Consider the following 14,847-nt stretch of genomic DNA (forward strand, 5'->3'; position numbering starts at 1 on the left):
AAGTTTATACTATGACCCCTTCCATATGAAGTGCCTCTGGGAAAAAAAATAATAAAACATTAAAGCCGTATGGCCTTTACTATAGGCAACGCTACAGCGTTGCCTCTTATCTGATCCTTTTGTTACCCCTTAGGACCTCTTGTCGACAATTTAAGGTACCTATTTTGTACATTCTCTAGGGCTGCTCAATTTTACGTGTTGTGGAATTTTTCATAGGGGGGAATCATTGAGGAGAGGGAATTTTCTGCGGGGGGGGGGGGATTTTCCGCAGTAGGAATTTTGCACAGAGGGAATTTTCCGGGGAGATTTTCTGGGGAAATTTTTCCAAGGAGGGGGACGTTGGCTAAAGGGGGGGGGGACGTATGAACGCTAAACGGGAACGGTTCCTCTCTTATTGCCGAGACACATCATTTTGGATAGTTATACTTTATTCTGAAAATTAAACAAACTAAATCAACTCTTGTATTTGAAGCATACATAATGGCCTAAGGATGAGGGTTTAAGGGGGCAGTAAACCTCTTCCCATTTGTTTTAATCCTAGACATTATCTTAAAAACGACCAGAAATTAAATAAAAGAAACATGTTTTATTGAAATGGTGCCCCAAAAATGTTAGGAATGACTACCGTACTTGGAGCCCAAAGTAAATGGGAATGCTATAGACCATATTATCAATTCAAGTTTCACTATATTTCAAGAAAGGAAAAGCTTATTGATTTTCAGCTAATTTTCAGTTCAAATTTTTAGAAGACAATCTAAATAAAACGATTGCAATTATCTATCCACTACAGTCGTTGCACTTATAAATGCTTTCAGCATACAGCTTTAAAACTTCAGTGTAAAGAGGAGAATGGTTAAAGCAAGAGAAAACCCTCCTCATATACGATCTAATGTTTACTAGCTTTATGTTGTAATATTGAATTTTACTTAAATTAGAAAACGACTTGTTGGTTTAATCGATTACCACAAAAAACACACTTATAAAAGTTGGTATCCTCAGTGGATTTTTTTATGCCGCTTTAAAGTTGAAGCCTGGTTAAAATTCTTATTGCATATCTCACACTTGTAAGGTTTTTCTCCTGTGTGAGTTCTTTGATGTCTACTCAAATTAGAAGAATCAGAACACTTTTTCCCACATGTGGCACACTGGTATGGTTTAACTCCTGTATGGATTTTATTATGTATTTTTAAACGAGACCTGACAGAAAACTTTTTTTCACACAAATCACATTCGTACGGTTTATCCCCTGTGTGGGTAGCTAGATGAACGTTCAAAGTACGTAAGTGGAAACTAGATCCATCAGAAAACTTTTTTTCGCATAAGGTACAATCGAATGTTTTCTCTCCGGTGTGGATTCTTCGATGGTTATTTAACTGGTGAGCCTGGGTGAAACATTTATCGCAGAATTCACATTTCCAAGATTTTTTCCCTCTGTGAATCATTTGATGCGTCTTCAGCAAAGCGCAATTCGAGAAGGTTTTTTCACATATGTCACCCTGGCTTTGTTTTTTAGTCTTATCACTATGCACATTATGATTAACAACTAAATGTTCCTTCACTAAATTAAATTCTGATTTGACACTTAGATTAGACGGCTGTGTTTCTAAAGATTCATTGCTAATCAACGGAGGAACTTTGACACCTAAAATGAAAAGTACACTAAATTTTGGAGGTCTACTATAGTAAGAAACAGACGCATTAGCATTATTTTCTAAATTGCAAAGCTCAAGAAAAAAAAAACACCAGCCTGTAATAATCGCCAATCTTCCTATCTCCCTCTGTTCGGTCATATTCCATCTCACATAGCCTAAAAAACCACAAAAGCAACCAAAATAAACTATATAATTATTTATTACAAGAATTCCAATCTGAAAATATGTCTGTAACTTATTTTCAAATAAATTACACTGCCAAATAGGTAGCATTGCCATGACAAAGATATGATACGATTGGTTATCAGTCGTTTTCTCCTCGAAATATTTTATTATAATCAAGCAAAAAGTATGAACCTAAAATTAATTTATAAAAGAATCTAATAAACAACTAATAGAATAATAATGTTCCACTTTACAAAAAAAAGCTTCTTCAAAGGAATAATCCGATAAAGAAAGTATAGTGAGAGAACGGAGCTGTTCTAGGTAAAGGGGCAACAAGGACAATCTTCCCCTCGCAGGGGCTCAAGGTGGGGGAAGACGTTTGCTCAATGATGGCTTTGGGGTTGGGGGGTTTGGTCGAGGGTAATACCAAAGAGTTTTAAGGGGTAATTTAGTTTATCAAACAGTTCGCTTTTTAACAACACATTTATCTGAATATTCAATTGAAATTTTTGTCTTCTAAATTGCAACATTATTGATAAGAAAGTTGTATATTATATTCTTTTCTGAATTATCTTTACGTTTATACTTGTAATTATATTATAATAGGAAAAATTTGGGAAGAAAATCAAGTGAAAATCATTCATTTCTTGATTTTTCAGGGTAACACTTCCTCTCTACCAATCTATTTGAAAATCAAATATATGTTCTCCGATTGGAAGTCTTATACAAACACTGAAAAAGTATTAAGTTGATTTGAACAATTTTTTAGGATATGGGAGATTGGATACGGCAACACCCTGGTGACGGAAATGGGAGACTATACTACTTCAGACTGGCTTGATTTCAAACTCAGAACAACGTAGTATTTTTGAGGAAGACAAATATTTCATAAAGAAAACAAAAACCTTAAGCAATGATACCAGTTTAAATAGCTTGACAATTAATTGATTAAAAATCAATTAATTGGCATAAAAACATGGGAGGGGGATTTTTCACCCTTCAATCACTCTCGGACATTGTAAGCGGCATTATAAATTTTAATTTCCAACTGATTATGACCCCTGCCAAGTTGACAGATTGCAAATAAATCTTAATTGTATCTCAAATAAATTTGACAAAATCATCTTTTCCACTCATCAGTTTTATTTAATTTATGCTTGTAACAACACGACCAACTTAGATTCAGAAAATTTGTCCTATCCAAACAGTAGTCAACACTGTCATCTACTTCTTCTCCTTGTTTTTTTTTTCTTAATTTGTTTCACTTTATTCAATGAGAGGCAAGTTGTCTTGTAACCAATCGTACACTTCTAACAACTCTACTACTACTACTATTGCTACGAACATCCCTCTCATCAAGTCCTGAAGTTTCAAATTAATACAATTAGCAACTGCTATGACATTGCTGATATGTCCTTTCGATAACCTGTATGTTCATATACGTACTTCTCGTACTTCTTGAAATTTTCATCTCAATGCTCTTAGCCCTACAAGTAGTTGCAATAGAAGTAGTAGTAAATGTAGTAGTAGCAATAGTGTGCACATATGGCCTTTTGGTGAAATGATCTTCCTTTTTAAGGATTCTCTGAAAGTTCCAACTTAATACCCAAATCAATTCTTGAAATACGCTCTTTTGACAATGTGCATGCACATAGTCTTTTAATGTAGTTAAAATTTACCCTTAATACTGTAAATGGAGTAGTATGGTAATAGTAGTTGTGGTAGTTGTAGTAGCATTGATAGCATGCAAATCCTCCCTTTTTGATCATCCCCCTTATCATTTCTTGAGTTTTTCAAATAAATATACTCAAGTTATTCCTGTGTTAAATCCTTTTGACAATCCTTGTAAACATAACGTGTTTTAATTTAGTTCAACACTCCCCTCAACATTCTCTGAAAATTTCATCTGAACACCCTTCGTCTTCTGGGAAAGTAAAGTTCAAACATGCATATCTTTCTCAATAACATATACGAAGTGCAAACAATGAATGGATTGCCTGACTTACAGCCCTTGTCCCGAGGACTGTGTGGAGGTTGACATCCCCAAAGACATAATTACTGGACCTTTCAACAAGGCTGAACAAAATAGTTCTCTTTAAATTTCGATTGGATATATTTTGAGGAATGATAAGCTTGGGGGAGGGGGGGGGGGCTGATTGTCCTCCATTCACTTTTGACTCTTAAAAAGGGCACTATGACGTTCGAATTCCAACCGCATAAGTTCCATCTAATCCAAAGTTTATATGTCCACCCGGTACAAAAAAGCCTTATACGTCGCAGGCATAACTTACAACCCTTGCTCATGGACTCTAGGGGATTGTGTCCATCCTAAAGACATTTTTATATGATTTTTGGACTATTGGTAACAAAATGGCTATCTCACAATTTCAATTGAATACGTTTTGGGAAGAGGATGTCAGGGAGGAGGGCTAGTTGCCCTCCATCATGTTTGTCTTTTAAAGAGGAACTAGAAATATACATTTCAAATCAAATGAGCCTCTTTCACACGACCACCCCTTCTATAAAAGCCTTATATGCCCCTGAGGCACAACTTACAACCCTTACCCCAGACTCTGTGGGATTCTGTCCACCTCACAGGCCTCATTATATGAACTTTAGACTATTTTTGAACAAATGGCTATCTCAAAATTTTATCGGAACAATTTGTGGAAAATACAACGCAAGGAGGGGGATCGGGTGCCCCCGATCACTTTTACTCTTAAAAAGGGAACTAAAACATCTGATTCCCAATCCAATCAGCCCCATCCGGAGTTTATACGACTACCTTCTCCATAAAAACCTTATATACCCTCGGGGCATAACTTACAACCCTTGCGCTGGGCGTAGTGGGAGGGAGGGGGGGGGTTATCCTCAAAGACATAATTTCAAGACCTTTCAACTATGCTGATCTAAGTGGCTATCTCAAAATTTTTATTTAATGTGTTTTGGAAATTGATGGGGGGGGGGCTTGTTGCCCTCCAATTACTTTTGACTATTAAAAAAGGTCCTTTTAATTTCCAATCGAATGAGCCTTTTTTGAAATTTCTACGACAACAAATGAAACAAATATTGACAAAGACCACACTGCCTTTCCATATCAAACAAATACAACTTAAAAACAATAGGGAAATTTTTTCAAGACAGTGCAATTTAAATCGGTGAATATTTCGGCCCTATGTCCAAGGGCCGTCTTCAGCGCAACATTAAAGAAAAAATATATATAAAAACAAACTTACATTAAAATACGAAGTATAAACTAAAAATGCTTTTAAAAAACCGCTTTTAAAAAAAAGTCTCCTACCACTTTCACACGAAAAAATTTGCACGACATAAAAATGTTATCTAACCTCCGCAAAGACCCATCTATTATAATAACCAAAGCAGACAAAAGCAACTCACTCGTTGTCATGGATACGGCAGACTATGACAACAAAATCTTTTTACTTTTAAAAGACACAAGTACATATAAACCAATCACTCATGATCCTACTGATAAATTTACTAATAATATTATAAATGAATTAAAACAGCTAAAACAGAATGGTAAAATCACACCACAATTATACAACAAATTTTACCCCCGTGGTAGTTTCTGTCCAAAATTTTACAGCTTACCAAAACTGCATAAATGATGCATTTCCCTAACACCTATCGTAGCATGTACTAAAGCCCCCGCTTCCAATATTGGAAAATGGCTTTGCACAGCTTTCAAACCTTTACTGTATTCACAAAATTCCTACATCAGTAATTCGGCAGATTTGGTTAAAAAACTTAATAACACAAGTATTTCAGAAAACACAATAATTAGCAGTTTTGATATTGTTTCCATGTACACGAATATAGATGTGGCTACTTCTGAGCAATTATTAAAAACCCAAATAGAAGAAAATTATCACTTAATCGAAGAATCAGTGACAGTAATTGTTGGCAAAGTTTTCTTTAATCTTATTCAAATCTATATTACATTTTAAATATATTTTCAGGTTCTTAGTTACTTTTATCAGTGAAAAATCGGGCTAAGAATGAAATCAAGTTTATCCTGTCTAATGACATTTAATTATGTTAAGAACCTTAAAAATTGGGCCTTAAATTAGTATTTTTTAAAACATGTTTATTGGGGTCGTTACATGAGTAGTAAGGCATCTATATATTTGAAACTTACATTCAAACTTACGCCTTAGGCATAGATATGTGTGTAAGTTTTCAAGTAATTGGGTTACCAGGGTCATTTGCAAAGAGGTACCATTTCTATAGAAGCTATAGTAATTTGAAATATCATATGGAATTTGCTTGAAGGTATATACTTTGCGTACGCACCCGTATCAAACAGGTTGGGTATAATCTGTTCTGGTTCAAGTTTTTTCTGACAAAATTAACTGAATTTCAAATTCATGATATACAAGTTTTTTTTTAGGTTAGATCCGTGTCGGAAAAACCGGTGTATCTTTTTAGATACCAATTATTTTTTTGTATATATTCAAGTTTCAAATTAGATTCCTCAACAGTTTTGAATAGTTTATTGAACATAAAACAATTGACATTTTTTGTAAGCATTTACATAGAAAATGGATAATTCAAAGCAATTTCTGGTGAGTAAAAATTTTATCATTATTATAATAAAAAAAGAAATTGTCTTGTCATTAAGTTAAGGAAGAAATTCTTTCCTTACACTAGAACTAAGGGTACTTACATACTTAGAAGCCTATTGTTTTTAGGAGCTGAAACCTCTAAATAATTCTCTTATAGGTTGAAACTTACGGCGGCTTTTTTTTTTTTTTTAGGGGTGTTTTTGAAAATACTTCCATGCCAGTCTGCATTAACGGTTTTGTTTTTATCATTATAATTTAACCTTTTTAGTGGTTTTTTTGAAAAAAGTGATTATATATATTGAAAAAAAAATGTTTTGAAGAAATTTAAATTCAAAAAAAAAAAATAATAATTTTCCAAAACCCCAATGAATTTTTTTTCAATGAAGTGGACACATGCATTACCCCCATTCTGAAAAGAGGGCAAGATATAGCGAAGGTATATTAATGCAAGCTGCAAGAGCATCAGTTATCAAATTCGCTGCTAGAACTACACACGACCTGGACCAGCCAATGGCCGCGAATCTTTTAATGACAGGGTCCTCTGACCCCAGTGTTAGCTCCATGTCAGCTGGAAGGAACTTGAAAAGGGAATGGGCTGCTTCATATAATGCCTCAGCTCAGCCTACTGAAGATTGTGAGCTTAACCCCCTTCAAGTTTTGCCAAGGAGTTCAGATATAGAAACCCGGTCAGAATTTGTAAGTATATATACAAAATTTTTTTTTTTCTATCCCTATTTTCAAAAATAAGGTAAAGTTTCTCAGACTAATAGCTTTTGATGAGTAAAATAAAGAATTTTTTTATAAAAAATATTTAATTTTATTTCATTAGACAAATTAGCTGTTATATATAAAGGAATGCTTATCATGCATTTCTATAACAAAAAAAAAACCTTACCTCGTAACTTCTAACCAAGATGCATTCTAATGCAATAATTTTAATATTCCTTTTAGACAAAAAACTAACTATTTGAAAAAAACGAAACCGAAAACAATTTGCTACTACAAAGTTGACGTGCACTTTTAAACTGGTATTTTTGTGCTAATGCAATTGAATACATCCGGTACTTATCAGATCTACCATCACTTTTTAATCCGATTTGAATTCTAAGTGGGTCTCTTGCAAAAGCTGGACTTTAAATAGCAAGATGTCTATCTTCGATAAGCAATTTACACAGGGAAGAAGGTTTTTTGATATTTTCCAAATATGTCTTCACAGTGATGTCAAGAAACATTATTTGGGCGAACCCGTGTTTGGTCATTTCATTGAAACACTTAGGTGTTTTCGAGAAAGAATTTGAGGCTGTTCTATTTGAACAGTGCTGTGAAGTCCGATACCCCCCCCCAACTCGAAAGGGTATCGATCCTCCTACATCGAAGGAAGCTCCCGGTTCCCAAGGGTCCCGGTTCCCATTATGAAAGACATAAGGCAATGTAACTTTTTTCTTCTTCTTTTAATTGTTCAGGTGGTGGTGATGGTGGTGGTAGTGTGACAATGACTATGAGAAATTGACAAAGTTTATTAACTATAAAAAATTGACATAAAAAATTAAACTTTTTTTTTCTACAGATTAAAAATATAGCACCACCAGCGACACCATTGAGTGATGAAGCAACTATATTTACAGGACCAATTCTGTCACCACCAGCAGAGTTCAGGGATGCAGCTACATTGGTTCTAGAGAATTTGGAAGGGGAAGGTGGCTTCCTTAACGATGTTTTGGATGAAATGGCCATCCTGGATGATTTAAGTTGTGATATTGACATGCTTGAGGATCCGGGGTGGACAGATAGTTTCATGCGTGTATATTTATGTGATGTTACAACTAAATCTGAATCGGGTCCTCATAACGAAATTCCATCAGAGGATAATACAGGCTGGCTCGACCAATTGTCCCCAAACACCTTGAAAAATATGCTAGGGGACCTCATGCCAGATCCCCCCAATATGATTGAACAGACTGGGAGTGGTTTTATTGACAAGTCTCTGTCACCCGCCACCCTTCCACTTAATGCTATAGATTGAAGTAGTAATACAACAGCAACAGTCCCCCCTCTTCCGGATTTTTTTCTCTCCAACTCTGCCTTTCATCACACATTGGTCTACAGCGCCAAATTCGGTGACCCTTTCAACTCTCTAGTGTCGTTGGATATAATAACAGATCCCCTGGCCATTACACATTCTTATACGGATAAGATTCGAGCCATCCTTGAACAACCACTGGGGGTGTGGGGAGTGGGGGTCAGTTTAAAAGCATCAATAGCACTAAAAATATTTTTTTTTAATGAAAATGTGGGTGAGATGTATTCGAAATACTTGCACACAGAGATGTTGGCAATACACCAACATTTATAAAATGCGGGGGAGGTTGTTCTAAATTGGGCAACGCTTATTCACAGTCAGGGTTAAAATTATCCCGCGGGGGGTAGTGGGTCTGTGGTTTTATTTATTGACAGTTTAAATGTTAACATCTGTAGGTTTAAAAAGGATTTTTTTGTATGAAGTGGTGGGGCTGGGGAGAGGGCTCTAGTTTTAAAGTATCATCCAGATTTAGATGGGTGTCAGGGGATACAACGAATCTATTTCGACACAAGGCTGCAGTGTTTCAAGTATGAGTTTTTAATTGCAGCATACAGACCTCTTAAAAAAGATGCATCTAAGAAAAAGTTGGACAAAATGGCAGTTAATGGTAGGGAGGGTTCAAAGTTCCCCAAAGTAAATTTTAATTGTTTAAATGGTCAATATCCCGTGACACTAAAAGGAATAGATATTTTTGAGTGGGCTAATGCACATTTAAAGATTGGTGTCACGGTTTTACAGTATGAAACAGAATTTGAAGAGGGTCAGCGTTCCGATAAGAAGGGTGTATTATTTCCAGTGCGGGCTCCTTCAATTGAATCAATAAAACATTGGGTTTGGCTTTTATACACCCCACCCACAAACTCCAATTCAATTGGCCATTTCAATCCAATTACGGATATTAGTAGGGTTTTATGTGAGGGTAAAAAATTTGGTGGTGTACACTATTGCTGTCCAACATGTGTCTCAAGATTTTGGACTGCTTTAAAGTTAAACCATCACATAAAACACTGTAAATGTCATGGATACCAGGCTGTGGAGACGGTGAGCGGAGATAGAGCGATCTTAAGTTTTAAAAATTTTCAAAACACGCTCCTGCAGAGCAACAAGATCGCTTTGGACTGCGAGGCTAAGCTGACAGACGTGGGCGATCCGTCAAATTCAAATCGTGTTAAAATACATGAAGCCATAGGGGTCTCTTACGCTCACGCGCAACGAGATTCCAATAATACCATGCAAGTGTTGGAGGTAGTTGAGATGTTGAGTGACGGTGAAGACTGCATGCGCTTGGCACTGGCCAGTCTAGTCGAAACAGCGAACAGTGCAATTTCGCGCCTTCGTTATACATACTATCCTATGCTCCTATCACCATATGACATAGTTGTAATTAAAAATCGTAAAATTTGCTGAATTTGCAAGGGAGAATTTGATGCTGGTGTTGGGACTGGGGGGAGGAGGACGGTGATCGACCATGCTCATTTGTGGCCGGAAAGTACATCGGGGGGGAGTAACTTTAGAGGGGTAGCACACCAGTCATGCAATTTAAACGTTAGACAGCAATATTTCGTACCTGGTTTTATGCACAATTCCAATTACGACTTAAAGTTAGTTCGACCGATGTTGGCCCACATTGCCACCGGGGGAATTGTAGATGACGCATGGATAGATGGTTCTTTTTCTTATAATATCATACCCACAGCATCGGAGAAGCTAATGCTGATATACTTCATGTGGAAAACTGTTGACAAGGGCCACACGTGCCTGAATAAAATCCGTTTTTTAAACTCTTTCGGCTTCTTCCCCAAATCTTTAAGTCAATTGATTCAGGTGCAGAAAAGTGACAATTTTGATAGCTTCCCCCTCCTCAAACAGCGCTTCCCCGATGATGAAATGTATGATTTATTAACGTGTAAGGGTATATATCCATATGATTATTACAACTCTGAATCGAGGCTAGATGAGGTGTCATCACAGCCCATTGAAGCTTTTTACAATTCTCTTACTGAGAGCGAGTGAACCACAAGAGGCTACGAATTTGCTAAGAGGGTTGGGGCAAAGTGTGGATGTAAAAAAGAGTGGGATTATTGTAAACTGTACTTGTCCAGTGACGTACTCACTCTTCTGGATATTGTGTGCAAAAATACGGATAAAATCTATGGGGAATTTGGGTTGGAGTTAGGTTATTATTTTTCCACTCCCCATTTGGTGATGGACTGTATAATTAAATTCTGCAAAGAAGAAATAGGTATGTTCGCCGTAGTGGATCTGAATATGTTTGTAGAGAGATCAATGAGAGGTGGGTATGTTTTTCATGAGGATCGTATCATGAAAACTAATCCGAGTGGACAGCACACCAATGAAAAGTCGGACGCAGTTTTTTTGGATATGAATTCTCTTTACCCATCGGCAATGTCTCACTACTGTTTGCCGTGTGACAATTATAAATGGCCTGACAATCCCTGTGCTTCGAATTTCCCCGACATTGCTAGTGTTGAGGAGAATGGGGCACAGGGATGGTTTTTTGAAATTGACGGTGAAATACCAATGGCAATCCATGACTCGGTGAAAGACTTTTTTTTTTCGTTCATAAATAGACCGGTGGGTAGGGACCCTCTGGGCCCGTATAATTTATTTTTAGTAGAGGATGGGAGTATGCACTGGGTGCCTTCAAAACAAAAACTAATTGCCGATCCCAACCCGAAACAGAATATCGTTGTTCATCACGTGCTATTGAAATGGATGGTGTCCAATGGTTTCAAGGTCACAAAGATTCATAGAGCCCTCCAATTTGATCAAAAGCCTTACATGAAAACGTTCATTGACACCTTTGTCAGTAAGCTTTCACAGGCGAAAACGAAGGTTGAAAAAAAAAGTCTATAAACTCATTTTGAACTCAGCTTTCGGTAAAATGTATGAGAGCGTACGACACAGAAGTCGATGTGACATTGTAACCAACCCCAAAGATTGTGCTCGAATCATTGCGGATCCACACTTCACATCGTTCACAATCATAGACTCCAATATGGTTCTCCTACATCGCAAGAAAAGAAACATTGTATTAAATAAAAATATTGCGGGCGGAAGTGCAATAACTGAAATATCCAAGAACCTCATGTTGTCATTTTATTATAATGTATGCAAGGTACAGTGGCCAATTGAGGGACAAGTTCAAGTGTACTACGGGGACACTGATTCACTCCTGTTAAAAGTAAAAACTGAAAATCTTTTCAATGATTTGGAAAATGGCGAGTACATTAGCTCACGAATGGACTGCACTAACTGGGACGAATCCCTCTACCCAGAGCTAGTGAAACGCCAGGCCCAAAATCAATTGTTAATGTTAAAATCTGAAACGGGTAGCGATCTGATATCCAGTGGTGTGTTTCCTGGACCGAAGGTATACTGTGTGGAAACGCACGGCAAGGATATCAAACAAGTTTGCAAGGGGGTACCTACACACTTTGTAAAAAATAATTTCGACAGGAGTGTGTATAGAAACTGTGTGGAACGTAGTTTAGTGCCAAGGGCGAAAGTCATGGCGATTCGCTATTTACAATTTAAAAACTACACAGTTAGAGTTTATAAAAACGCCATGTCTGCCATATCGGACAAAGTCTATTTACTTGAGTATGGTGTTAAGTTTTGGCAACAGGTTAATTATTTAATTTCACCCCGTTTTTAATGTAAATATTAAATAAAACAAATCTGTCTAAAAAAATTAACTTAAATTCACTAAAAAAAAGTATAAATTGGGTGGGATGTTTTTTTGGGTAATTATGTTTTTTTTTTAATTCTTTTTTTTTTCTATCAAACTAAATTTTCAATGTGTGTGTGTGTGTGTGTGTGCTTGCAAGGCAGATCAATTTCCATTATTTAATGCCGGCCCGGGCCAGCCGCCGCGGGCCCCAGGCGCCCGGCGCTTCCCGGCTCCGGCTCCCCCCGGGGCCGCCCCCCGGGGGGAGGGGGGACCCCAAAATTTAAAATGTTGTAAGTAAAAGTGTATGATATTATTTCACAAGTGTGTGTGTGTGCACATTAGTCCAATAAATGTTGTATTTTCTTATAAATAAATAAACAGAAAAAAAGTGTATTTATTTAAGTGTTTTTTTTCTAGTGGCTATTTAAATGTTGTATTTTTTTATAAATAAATTTAAAAAAAAGTGTATTTTTTTATTCATGTTTAATGTGCCTTTTTCAATGTAGTATTTTTTTTTTTTTTAAAGTATTGTCACCTTTTTTTATGTATATAATAAAAGAAAATATTATTCTTTATTCTTATTCTTCTTCTTCTTCTCGTTATTATTATTATTTAACGGAGTAGTAGTAATAGTAGGGAAATTATTTAGTCATTAGACGGCCATAGTCTACAGTTAGTTGTCCAGGTGAACTGTTGAAGGGAACATGTATCAATTTAAAACACCATTCAGATCGTTTCTGTGTGGGCCCTAAATGTCGGGCAAAACAACACTCTTAACTAAAATAATTAAAAATTGTAATAAAATGTTTGTGGAAAAGCCGAAAAAAATCTACTATTGCTATAGTATTTGGCAGGAGTCATATGATAAAATAAAAGCGAGTGCCACCACCATGGGGTTGGTGACGATACAATTCATACAGGGACTTGATGTTTTCAGCATTATTGAACCAAACTCTTGGTTGATCATTGACGTTCTAGCTGAATCTATTGAACAATGGTCCCATGAAATGGTACAACCGTTCGCTATTTGCTATCATCATAAGCAGATTTCCTTAACTCTGGTTTCACACAAACTCTTTCATCAGAGCAAATGTATGCGAACACTTGTATTGCACTGCACCTACTATATCATCTAAAGAGTCGTTCGTGATTCTATCTCGCTAATAACTCTCAAAAAAAAAAAATATCCGGGAGCCCCCAAAATTCTTCTCTCAGCAAAAAAAAAGGCAACAAATAAACACAACGGCTACAACCTATTTGATCTTAATAAAAATACACCCGAGGATCTGCGTGTAGTCAGAGATATTTTTGACAATGAAATTACAGTATATCTCCCCGTGAACACTAAAAAGACCTATTAGTTTCTATCATTACACTGAAGAAACTACATGAAAATAGACATTTGTTTTCAGTTCTAAGCACTTCAAAACCTCCGCTTAGGAAAACAATACTCAAACACGGTATTGACAACGATTTCATTAATCTAATATCCGAACTTTGTTTAAATTTGATCGAAGGTAATGTTCAAGTGCCAGAAGTAGTTAAGCAACAGGCAAAGCAACATCGGTCCATTGTGCGTACATTGGCCTCTAAAAAGAAAGGAAAGAATTTCAAAAGGAAACGACTTCTTCAGGCGGGCGGTAGCTTTTTCACACTTTTACTGCCAATAATTACAGGACTTGTAAACAGTTTTCTCTAAAAGAGAATGGCAAAACCCTATAAATTGACTCCAATAGAACTCGCTCTCTCACCCGTCGAACAGTTTGAGAACAATCTGAGTAAATTCCTTGACAATGAAAATATTGAGGATGATAAAAAACTGCTTTTACTTCAAGATGCACTTCGCCAAGTGGACAAACACAAATCCTATCGCTCAAAGCCCACTGCTGCTGCTGCTGACCCCAAAAAGGAATCATCTCCTTAGGATTCTGCTGCTGCTGCTGAAACGCAATTGAATAACGAGGACATGGATTCGATTCTAATGAAAATTGGAAATCTACGGCCCCAATCATATCGTCAACAATTTAAACGACTCCTAGCCTATCTCTTGGAAAGTGATCACATTAAAGTTGAGAGCAATGGGACAGGGATTATAATTCAGGGCAAAAGCTATAATCTACTTGATTTAATCTATGATATGGTTACAAATCGTAAAGGACTATTATCATTTGACACTCATCTCTACAACTTTTTAAATACATTAAACTTCCCCAAAAGTCTTATTGGCAATAGATAAATTCTAAAAAAAAATAAATGAACCTGTATCATCGTCGTCGTCATCATTAACAGCAACATTGACACAATTAAAAAATAAAGTTGAAGAAGAAGATTTTAAATCAATTTTGGAAAATACTAGCACACCGCTGATAGCTAGACAAAAGCGAAGACGTATCAAGTCATCATCACCACCAACGGCCAGTATACAAAAGGGTAGCGGACGTTACACAACGTGTTTACGTTCGAAATGGTTGAAGTTCTGAAAGGTGTTTATGAAAATATTGGTGAGGCGGGGAGTTTAAGTTCCCCCACAACTCTTTCCAAAGTCACTGGTGTTCGCACTAAAAATGTACAAGACTATCTACAAAATGAATCAAGTTACACTCTGTATAGAAATCATAAACTTCGTGCCAATCAATATCGAAAAACTAAAGCCTTTTACCCATTGCA

General features: G+C 36.5%; 1 protein-coding gene across 1 annotated transcript in view; it reads right to left on the minus strand.

Annotated features, from left to right (window-relative positions):
* Positions 1–428: 428 nt before the first annotated feature.
* The window catches only part of LOC148944048 (uncharacterized), a 42,918-nt gene continuing 28,499 nt past the window's right edge, over positions 429–14,847 (minus strand). The window contains exon 4 of the mRNA XM_089100426.1: positions 429–1,642. Coding sequence (XP_088956552.1) covers positions 996–1,642 — 647 coding nt within the window. The 3' untranslated portion in view covers positions 429–995. The remainder of the gene's footprint in view (positions 1,643–14,847) is intronic.

This window comes from Artemia sp. Qi Xiang Cuo, chromosome 14 (assembly GCF_049724085.1).
Source record: "Artemia sp. Qi Xiang Cuo chromosome 14, ASM4972408v1, whole genome shotgun sequence".
NCBI classification, from domain to species: domain Eukaryota; kingdom Metazoa; phylum Arthropoda; class Branchiopoda; order Anostraca; family Artemiidae; genus Artemia; species Artemia sp. Qi Xiang Cuo.